At 40.7% G+C, this 11,061-nt stretch overlaps 2 protein-coding genes across 3 annotated transcripts in view; one reads left to right on the forward strand and one right to left on the reverse strand.

Annotated features, from left to right (window-relative positions):
- Nucleotides 1-495: 495 nt before the first annotated feature.
- Nucleotides 496-7,148, reverse strand: runx2a (RUNX family transcription factor 2a). The gene is made up of 5 exons (XM_014024598.1): nucleotides 6,948-7,148; nucleotides 4,825-4,984; nucleotides 3,350-3,454; nucleotides 2,903-2,977; nucleotides 496-836 (listed from the first exon to the last, which is right to left on the reverse strand). The coding sequence occupies exons 1-5, from the start codon at nucleotides 7,146-7,148 to the stop codon at nucleotides 496-498; spliced, it is 882 nt and encodes a 293-aa protein (XP_013880052.1).
- A 1,462-nt stretch (nucleotides 7,149-8,610) lies between these two features.
- supt3h (SPT3 homolog, SAGA and STAGA complex component) overlaps nucleotides 8,611-11,061 on the forward strand; it is an 18,803-nt gene continuing 16,352 nt past the window's right edge. The window contains exons 1-2 of one of the 2 annotated variants that reach the window (XM_014024601.1): nucleotides 8,611-8,667; nucleotides 10,429-10,516. In XM_014024601.1, coding sequence (XP_013880055.1) covers nucleotides 10,437-10,516 — 80 coding nt within the window. In that variant the 5' untranslated portion in view covers nucleotides 8,611-8,667; nucleotides 10,429-10,436. Of the gene's footprint in view, nucleotides 8,668-10,245; nucleotides 10,307-10,428; nucleotides 10,517-11,061 lie in introns of those variants that run through there. The other variant, XM_014024600.1, reaches the window with a different exon arrangement.

The following is an 11,061-nucleotide window of genomic DNA, read 5'->3' on the forward strand; positions in this document are numbered from 1 at the left end:
CACACACACACACACACACACACACACACACACACACACACACACACACAATCACTGGTTCTTTGCGTGATAAACACATTTTATTCCCATTTTTACTTAGGATTTTTTTCACACACATTATATTTAATTCATTATTTTTATGACATTAGAAATCATTTCTGATCACAGGGATCAATCAAACATGTCCTTCACACATGCAGGAAGTAATTTGTATCTGTTTAACATACTGTATGTTAATGAAGGCGTGTCAGGGGAGGTGTCTTACCTGCGCTCAGTTCCACGTTAATTGTGATATACAAAAGAAATGTGTGTGGATTCAGGCGTACGCACAGTTTGATACATCTGGATTTTTTTGTGCGTACGCCGTTTTCTTGATTTGACCGTACGTCAGGTTTCAGTAAGAAATCCACGCAAGTCTTTGTACATGAGACCCCAGGTCCCCCACACCCCACCCCCTGCCTCAAGTGTTGCATTAAAAAGTTTTTAACACATTCATCAATAAGGTCTCCAAACTGGCTCCTCCACCCTCATGGTAAGACACGCCCCTTCAATGTAATTGGTCAGGGCTGTAATGACGTTGCGGTCCTCCCCTGCGGTTTGGAGAGCTTGGTTTGACCCGTAGTAGAAGCTGGGGGGCTGAAAGGGACCACTGTGGCTCAGCGGAGGCGGGACAGGAGGAGACGACAGGTAGGAGGAGCTATAGGGAGGAGGTTGGGTGGAGTAAGGCGGGAGGTGGTGCATTCTGGGAGTCGGAGCAAAGGTGGATGTCAAGGATGTCATCTGACCAAGAAATGATGCTTCGCTGGTCCACAAAGACGAGGAGAAGGATCTGCTGTCTGAGGAGAAACAACATTGTTTTTACAGAAACAAGAAGCAGTTCTGGATGTTTCCAGCTCAGTAAAAAGACATTTTACTGATACTGTCTGAGTGATGATCATTACCTGACACTTAACTGTGTCTCATTGTTGGGCTCTGATAACAGTGGTGGGCACAGCTAACCAGAATATTAGCTTCAAACAGCTACACAATTTCCTTTAGTTCTGCTAATTAGAAAAAGCTAAATCAAAAATAAATTTAGAGGAAGTTAAAGTGTTAATATTTATCATATTAAATCCAGTCCAGCATATGACAACAGCACTGAGGGCAGAGAGGTGATGTTCACAAACGAGCAGAATCGTTTGAACGGCTCCAATGAATGATGAGAACTGAGTTACAGCTAGTAAAGACCTGTTCTTAGTTTGATTTTATTTTACTGCTTATATCTTTATTTTATCCTCCTTACTGTTTTTGCAGAGGGGTGGAGTACAGCCGCTCAGGTGGGCTCTGCTTGACTAAACAAATGGTTCCACCCACGTGACGTGACGACACGGTTCAAAATGAAACGACTGAAACAAACGACTCGTCAAGATCTGGATGTCTTCAAAGAGCCATTGAACCCTTCTCCAACTGGATTTATCCTGTGAATACACCCCCTCCAGTGTTTAGTTCCCTTCTCTATTCCCCTGCCTTTTTTGCTTCAACCAGGAGGCGGAGCTACAACTGATCAAACCAGAAGAGCAGACAGGAGGGAAAAAACAGGAAGTGACAAATTACAGTCTTTGAAATTGTGTTTCTGCTAATTGAATTCATTTAAACATTATTAATACTAAAAAATGAATATTTGTATGCTCCAGATTGAAGCAAATGTGTGTCTTTATTTCACTTTTTTTATTTTGCAACAAACAGAAAATGCTGTCTGACTGAAAGATATTACAGCTGCAAAGGATGCTGGGAAAACTGAGACTACAAGATCTGGATTGCGTCCAAATTCAGAGGCTGCGTCCTCCAAAGGAACCGGTCTAGTTGGGCCAGGTCCTGTAGACAGTGAAGACTGGACCAAAGTGTCTGTGAATATGGACGGTCTGATCTGTACTGGAATTATGATCATCAGATTAAGGATGATGTCACTGATTCTGGCCAGTGCTACGCTATGCTAATATCATGCTAGTAAAGCATCATTAAGCATGTCACTGGTGCATGTAAATATTACCGAATACACGATGATGTGAGTTTTATGATTTTTAGCAGCAGGGAAAATACTGAAAGTATTGCAATGGGGGTAAAGTCTATTAATGCATTATTAAATTAAGGTAAATGTTAAACCACTCAACAAATCTTAGTTCTGCTGTTAGCAGATGAGCAGAACTGCCCACCACTGCTAACATGACTGAAGAAATGTATTTGCTAATAAAGTTGTTTATAAGTGGAAGACACTAACTGGACTCTTTGCTCTTTGAACCAAATTATTAAAAGTGTTTAAAGACTTGTCCTGATGCATCTCAATAATCCAGGTAAAAAATCAAAAGGAAAAAAAATTGTATAGGTCCTCTGGGTGGGTTCTTCTTTAATGAAACGTTTTGTCTCTCCTCCAAGAGACAAAGCAACCACTGTTCAAAAGAATGTCCCAACACAGACGAGCTACATCTAATGGCCAGAACTCTGCAGTTTTCACTCATTTACAGGCCAGCGGTCACTCTTTCAGAGATGAGGATGTTCTCATTCTTGATAGAGAGGAACGTTGGTTTGAGAGAGGAGTAAAAGAAGCCATTTTTGTGAAGAAAGACTGTCCATCATTAAACAGAGGTGGAGGCCTCTGTTTTCAGTTGTCCCCCTCCTACAGCGCTGCCATTGGCAGTATCACTCCACCCCCTGTTAACAATAGGTATTAATTAGGGTGAATGATAGCCATGTGATGTGAGTATCAGTCACATGGAGGCAGGACTCAAAAGCCTGAATTTTGCCTGAAACTCTCAGACTGAAGAAGTCTCTTGGAGAAGAGACGAAACGTTTCATTAAAGAAGAACCCGTCCAGAGGACCTATACAATTTTTTTCCTTTTGTTTAAAGACTTGTTCATCTTCTACCTGATGAAGCAGGGCTGCTGCTGATGCTGCTGGCAGCTCTGAACGCTCCAGCTTTCAGCTCCTTCTGTCTCTGTCCTGAAAACAAAGTCAGAAATCAAATCACAGCACAGATAATCTGTGTGTCTGCTGAGTCAGCGTTCAACTATATGTTTGTCAAGCTTTTGTTAAATACAGTCTTTTGCAACATTAAGCTCTGTGTTAGCCTGTGTTTATTCTGGCTTTTACGAACCTTTTGGTGTTTCGGGTACATTTATGCTGTTAGCTTTTAGTCAGTTTTTTTGTTGCTTATAGATAGCATTTAATTTAATGCCTTGTTTCTTTTATATTTTAGCTATAGTTTTGATTCTTTTAGCAACAACTCAGTTTAAACATGTTGGTTCAGTTCTCAGTATTTACGCTCTGTTTTTACAGAAAACATAATTTCTCCATCATGACTTGATATCTTACGTCTTGGAAGCCGAGGTCCATCCACAGTGATCTTTATAGCTCTGTGAAGGGTGGCGATCTGAGGAGGCGAGCTCAGCACATTTATCGACAGGGTGAAACTCTTACCTGAAAAATGAGACACGTAATTAAAAACAAAAACAGACGTATTTTAAAGACATTTTCTGTGACGAGGTTCGGTTTTTCTATAATGGAAATGTTTATTTTATTCATTCATTTTTATAAAAAAACAACATAAATTCTTTATGCAATAAAAATACAAATAATAAATGAAAGGTAGCAGAGGAAGAAAAATAATCTTATATCTGCCCCTTTTCTCGAAATTTTTTTAAAAACAAATTAGTCTTCAAATAACAATCAAAACAAAAAATAAATAAAGTTTAAACTCCTAGATCAACTCATGTAAATACACATTATACCGTTACATATTTCTCCAACAGACTAAGCTTTATCATTCTCTTAAAGGACACCCATGGATTTGGTGTTTTTAACACCATCTTCCAGATTATTCCATAATCTTATTCCTTGGGCCAGTGGTGGATCTAGGATTTTTCAGCGTAAGGGGCCATCAAGGGGCCACAATATTCATAGAGGGTACAAGTATTGTTGAACATCCTTGCACACAAATCCCCAGTTTTTGTAATGTTTATACATTTAATCAGTCACATGTTCAAACACTAAAGCTTGCACAGTAAATTCTCCCAATCAGTTTTACATTATTTTTTACTGTACGAAAATAAAATACTCCCAAATACACAACATGTAAGAAAATCTAGACATCGTTGTCAGTAAAAAACCTTTTCTGCAGGATTGTTCAAATTAAAAAAGACTTCTGTAAACTTGCTTCATGCTGGACTTTCCTATTTGACCCACTAGCGCCACTAGTGGGTTGGAAGTGGAACTGCAGCCACCATCATTGTTCTTGGGCAAGGACCGATGAGTGACAGGACAGGTGCACTTCAGGGGGCCAATCAGATTTCAGATGGGGCCAATGCCCCTGTGACCCCGCCCCTAGATCCACCCCTGCCTTGGATTGAACCGTTCCTTCAAAGTGATTCTAAATTTAGGTTTAACAAGCATCTCTGTTCCCTTGAGATTGTAACTCTCTCTTTTAAAACAATTATTTGGATGTTTGAAGGTAATGTGTTTTTATGAGCCCTATATATAACTGATAAAATACTATAATCAACCAAATCACAGAACTTCAACTGATGAAACAATGTCTCCGATGGGTGATTATACTGCATTCTTGTAATAATTCTTACTGCTCTTTTCTGTAGAACTAACTAAATAAATAACAAATGTGAAAAGAAAACGTTGCTTGTTGTTAAGCTCAGGTTGGACACCCTGGCGTTGCAGTGACTCACTTATGTAGTTTTCTCAGGAAGCTATTCATAAACCAAAAACATGGGTGTAACGACATAGAGCTGATTTACAAGCAGACATTTAAAGTCTTCTCCCCTCCAGTCTAAAGGTACCTCTGCCACTGCGCCCAATGAAGCGGAGGTCATTAAACTGGGCGTAACCCTGCTTCATGGTGGTTGTGGCGTTGCGTAGCTCAGCGCTGCAGTTGTCGTCATTACCGGCCATCACCGTAACAACCACGCCATCAGGCACGTCGTTGTCCAGGGCAAGCACCTGGAGGATGTAAAGACACGAGGACGGCTCTCTGAGGGCTTTCTAACCTCTGAGTCACATAAAAACTGATTTTAAGAACAGATTCTCCTAAAAGACTTGATGACCTTTGACCTCAAAATGAAACCAAAACACAGGACCATAGAAAAATTACATTTTCTGCAGCTGAAGGTTTCAAACTGAAGCTAAAAGCAGGAGAGCAATTGCTTAAAGTTAAAAACAGTGAATCACTGGCTAAACGATAAATGTAGCTAAAGGCTGGCTAAAACCTAAACATAACAAAAAGTTAGATAAAAATAAAAGTAGCTAAATGATGGCTAAAAGCAACAAAACGGTACCTAAAATAACAGGTAAATAGCTAACATATAGAAAAAAGATAAAATAAAAAGGTCACTTGAAGCCAATATTAGCAAAAATCTAGCTAAAAGTATTATAACATTAGGTAGAGGTAGAAAAAGCAAGTCTGAAAAAATCTAAATGCTTAAAAATGACAAAAGTCTGAAGCAAAGGTTTGTTTGATGAAATCAGTCTATCAAACAGTTTTTCACTGGACTTAACAAATTTCGTCATTAATTCTCAAACACATCATAGCCTTTATTAGCTGCTTCTGCTGCATTTAGCTTTTAGCTACAGTTTTGCCATGGTAAATTTTTAGCCATTGTTTTGTTTGCTAGGTTTTAGGCAGTCTTTTTCAACTTTTATTTTATTTTTCAGCCTTTTGCCACTTTTAGCCCTAGCTAGTGTTTTGATATGTTTATCTAGCCTTTTGCTAATTACCTCCGCCAAGGGCAAGGTAATGTTTTTGGTTGCGTATGTGTATGTCTGTCCGTCTGTCTGTCTGTCATTCTGACTGTGGACAACATTACGCAAAAACTTGTGGACGGATTGTCATGCAACTTTTACCACATGTGGATACTGGGCCAAGGAACACTCCTTTAAATTTTGGTGATGTTCCGGATCACGATGCGGATACAGGATTTTTTTCTTTTCACACTCTGATATCGGCAAAGCTGTGATGCTTTCACAGGGCATGGGTTTCAAAGTGTCCAGCAGGTGGTCCTGTAGTATCGGTGTGCCCCTTTGTAACTCTATTACAGGATGGGGGAAATTGGTCTTGGCGGAGGTTTGCACTCTCCGAGTGCTTCTAGTTAGCTTTTTTGCCATGTTGAGATTTTAGCTATTGTTTTCCTTTTTAGCTGTTAAGCAGTCTTTAGACTTTTTTTCAGACTTTTCCTTTTCTCAGCTCTAGCTAATGTTTTAACTAAATTTTTGCTAATATTAGCTTTAAGTTACCTTTTTACTTTAGCTTTCAGTTAGCTTTTTACTATTTTAGCTACTTACCTGTGATCAATCGATCAATCTAAAAGTAGCAAAATAGAAGAAATATTCTGAAGCAGATTTAAATTACAAAAGTGTGTTTGATGAAATTAAATAAACTTGTAGTTTTTTTTAATGGGGCAAATATTTGAAAGTTGTTTTTCTTTCAGCTGCTCCCTTCACCTGTTGTGAAGTGAATTTGCATAAAACTCTTTGTTTTGCACAGGATATCCTTTCTGACTCAATGGACTCAGACCTCAGGATTACTGACCACTGACCTACCACAGCCCAGGAAAATTATCTGTAAATAAAAGTGACAATCCCACAAAACACTTCAGTCATAGCCCCATCTCCTGAAAGAACTGAACATTTGATTTGTAAATAGCTAAAATAGCATAATGTGCAGGGAGCAGCAGAGTGGTCAGCTAGGTCACAGGTTCAAATCCCAACCAGGGTCTCTCTGGTACTCTGGTTTCCTCCCACAGACCAAAAACATTCATGTTAGGTGTGTTAGTAGCTCCTGGGTGTGAGTGAGAATGGTTGTCTCTGAGTCCCTGTGATGGACTGAGGACCTGTCCAGGTGTCTCTCTGCTGTGAGCACCATGGCCCAGAGCAGAAAGCATGTAGAGAGAGTGAATATGTTGCTCACAGTGAATGCTCTCGGCAGGGTCTTGTTGCACCTCCAGTGCTGTGGTAAGCTGCTGCAGAGGATGTTTGGACTGTCAGTCTGTACCAGGCCTCTGTGGGACGCTCTGCTGCGCTTCAGAGCTGGAGCTCTCAGGTCCTGCTCCTCTACTTGGCATTTACTTGGTGAGGGCACCTGCAGGGATTTACCTATGTGGTCTGACATAAAGAACAATTCTCAGTGGTTGAATAGAAGCCAACAAACATCCCTCACACCTATGATCACACTCCTTTTTTGACTTTTAATAATGTCCTGAAGCATCTCAGTAATCCGGGTAAAAAATCAAAAAGAAAAAAATTGTGTAGGTCTTCTGGACGGGTTCTTCTCAATTGAAACGTTTCGTCTCTCCTCCAAGAGACTTCTTCAGTCTGAGAGTTTCAGGGAAAATTCAGGCTTTTAAACACTGCCTCCATGTGACTGATACTCACATCACATTCCTGGATTGCGATGTCTCGGTTTTGGATGGAGGACGGTTGGAAACTGGCGTGTATCGTAAGCCCACCACACAGACCAATATTTGCGTTTTGACTCCCACCACCCACTGGAACACAAGTTAGGAGTGATCAGGACTCTGAACCACAGAGCAGACAGTGTCCCTACAAACCCAGGAGCCAGGGAGAAAGAGAAATCACACACACGACAGGCCCTGGAGCAGTGTGGTTATCCTGACTGGGCTTTCCTGAAAGCAGACAGGAAACACAGACAGGATTCCATGCAACCTTCAGGTGAAAATGAAGACCCCAAACCCAGACCCAAACCAGTGGTTATTCCGTATGTTGCAGGTGTTTCGGAGAAACTGAGACGTTTATTTTCTAAACATGATGTCCCAGTGGCTTTCAAACCCCAAAACACATTACGGCAAAGGCTGGTTCACCCCAAAGATCTGGTGCCCCGGCACAAACAGAGCAATATTGTATATGCTGTTAAGTGCCAGGAGGACTGCGACCAGTTATACATCGGGGAAACAAAGCAACCACTGTTCAAAAGAATGTCCCAACACAGACAAGCTACATCTAATGGCCAGAACTCTGCAGTTTTCACTCATTTACAGGCCAGCGGTCACTCTTTCAGAGATGAGGATGTTCTCATTCTTGATAGAGAGGAACGTTGGTTTGAGAGAGGAGTAAAAGAAGACATTTTTGTGAAGAAAGACCATCCATCATTAAACAGAGGTGGAGGCCTCCGTTTTCAGTTGTCTCCCTCCTACAGCGCTGCTATTGCCAGTATCACTCCACCCCCTGTTAACAATAGGTGTTAATTAGGTGTCAACGATAGCCATGTGATGTGAGTATCAGTCACATGGAGGCAGGGCTTAAAAGCCTGAATTTTGCCTGAAACTCTCAGACTGAAGAAGTCTCTTGGAGGAGAGACGAAACGTTTCATTAGAGAAGAGCCCATCCAGAGGACCTATACAATTTTTTTCTTTTTGACTTTTAATAACTTCATAAAAATTAATTTTCTAACAGCTTCTTAAAATTTATTTCAGTATGAAGATTACAACTGATTTTTTCTCATTTAAAATCAAGAAATCGATCATTTCACTTGTTATGTTGCTTCCTCGTTGCCTTTTGGAAGGGAAATGAGGAAAAACTACAACTACCATGAGGCAACAGTCGCTGCATACGTCATCACGCTGCGTCGAAATCGGACCTAAGCTGAAAACAAACATCTTTCTGATAGTTCGGTGAGAATTTTCACTTTTCCATCATTCCTCTGTGTGTTTGAGGCTTCATTTCCTTCCCCTCCTGACCTCTTTGTGTTTTTATTGTTGTCTTGGTTCAGTTTAACTCACCGCAGTGTTTGAATAGGAGGGAACTTGTATTATTATTCAGATGTTGCTACCGGAGGGGAAGTCAGTGCGGTCAAACCACCTGCTCCTTCTTTATGCTCCTCACAGCTTTTCTGCTGTCTTGTTTTTAAGCTTGGTCTCAGCTGTTGCTCTTTACTCTCCGGTATTTAACTGTTCAGCCTGAAGAACTGAGTGAAATATTGAATAAATATTTGAATAAAAATGTAATTAAAAAAACCTTAAAAATGGGATAAAAGTAAGTAAAACTGTGGGGTTTTTTTTTTAAAGAATTAATAATTGTGAAAACAACAAAACTCAGAAAGTTAACTTTTTAGACCCGATATTTTCCTGTTCTTGTTGTACTCAGAGGGACGTTTTGTCTGGGTTCTGGTTAAAAACCAGGATCAGGTGAACTCTGTGGGTCCTTCAGCATTCAGGGACCTGAAACCCACACGGCCTAAAGGGGGGTCACAGAAAGGTCAAACCCTTCTGGGTTTCCTCTGGTTCTCCAGCTTCATCCCACAGATTAAAGGTTCACTGGTAACTACACTGACAGAGTGAATGACTGTCCAGGTGTCCCTGTGATGGACTGGAGACCAGTCCAGGTGTCCCTGTGATGGACTGGAGACCTGGTGTCCCCCACTCCTCATACAGTGACTGAAGTTGTGCTGCAGGTAGACACCAGGGACCACCAGGGACCACCAGGGACCACCATGACCCAGAAAAGAAGCAGCTGATAAAGATAAAAGCTGACTGGACTAAAGGAATAACAATAAAGATTAGAAAATGATTAAATGTACATTCTGTGATGATCTACAGCAGTGTTTCCCAAAGTTGGGGTCGGGACCCAAAGTGGGGTCCCAAAACATCAAGGTGGGGTCCTGAAAAGATTTTCTGAATTAATTACATTTTTGTCCTAGTTGTTACAAAGGAGTGAGGTTAGTATATTTAAAATGGATAAATGTAGTATAAAATATTGTTACTATGCCCATGTTTAGTTGACCTGATCCAAACATAGCTGGGGGCTCAGGTCTCTGTTACTGTTATTTTGTGGACCAAAAGCTGAAAAGTTTGGGAACCACTGCACTTTGGTTCCCTAAGTTGGGCTTGAGACCCAATTATGGGTCATGAAGCACCTTGGATAATCTCCAGAAATCAATTTAAAGGGTAATAAAATAATTGCTGATGTAATATTTTCCCTATAACTATTATAAAATCACAAAATAAGTATAAATAAGTATTTATATTTGTGTACAAGCTGTTTAGATTGTAAAAAAGCCTGAGTTTTTAGGGTTATTAATGAAGTTCGTGTACTCAGACCAGTAATGTTTGGGGTCACAAGTTTTTGCCATGGAGATTTTGTGGGTCAGAAGATAAAAAGTTTGGGAACCACTGGTCTAGATCACACAGATCCAGTTCTGGTCCTGGAGGTCCACCATCCTTCAGGTTTCTCTTGTTTCTCTGCTCCAACAGTGACTGGATGACCTCTTCATGTTCTGCAGAAACCTGTGAATCACCTGTTCATTCAGACCAGGTGTGTTGGTCAGAGAAAACTCTAAAACCTGGACGTTAGAAGCCCTCCAGGGCCAGGACCGGACCCCGCTGATCTAGAAGGACCTCTGACCAATTTAGTTAAATCTTTTGTTTGTTTTCTAGTCAGCCTGATGGCGGGACCTGCCTCCTCCGTTTCTAAAGACCGTCCAGCTTCCAGGACCAGCTTCATCCCAGAGCTGCAGAGCATGATGTAAGACACACACACACACACACACACACACGCACACACACACACACACACACACACACACACACACATACACACACACACACACACTATGTCTCTCTATCCTTGTGGGGTCTTTCTATTGACTTCCATTCATTGTTTTGAAATTTTATATCCTAACCCTGACCACAAACCCTAAAACTAACCTAAACTCAATTCACATCTTGGTCCTAAACCCAACCCACCCAATGGCATTTAAACCAGAGATTCTTAACCTGTGGGCCGTGAGTGCCACCTTGAGGGCCTCAAAAGAAGAACAGTTTTTAACTTTGGGCCGTGGGACGGCATTGATTTTGAATAAGGTGCAATACACTTTCTCACCACTAGTAGCAGTAGTGCACCACTCATATGTTTAACAACTTTTTAATATGTAGAAGAAACTTAGAAAATTGCTGAGACTGGAAACTTATTTTAAATTAAAAGTAGAAGCAAAAATGAAAATAACTCCTCAAAAAAACACCAAAGTTTGTCACTAATATGAAGTACAGCTTCTGTTTTTACCATGTAAT

Source organism: Austrofundulus limnaeus, unplaced genomic scaffold (assembly GCF_001266775.1).
Source record: "Austrofundulus limnaeus strain Quisiro unplaced genomic scaffold, Austrofundulus_limnaeus-1.0 Scaffold430, whole genome shotgun sequence".
In the NCBI taxonomy this organism is placed as follows: Eukaryota; Metazoa; Chordata; class Actinopteri; order Cyprinodontiformes; family Rivulidae; genus Austrofundulus; species Austrofundulus limnaeus.

Excerpts from the sequence above, each read along its gene's own strand:
- runx2a (XM_014024598.1), bottom strand. The coding sequence starts at position 7,148 with ATGTCAGACCACATAGGTAAATCCCTGCAGGTGCCCTCACCAAGTAAA. Across the intron at positions 4,985-6,947 it reads CCCTGCCGAGAGCATTCACT|GTGCTTGCCCTGGACAACGA; the intron begins GTGAGCAACATA and ends TACATCCTCCAG. Across the intron at positions 837-2,902 it reads CAGCAGCCCTGCTTCATCAG|ACAGCAGATCCTTCTCCTCG; the intron begins GTAGAAGATGAA and ends GTTTCTCCTCAG.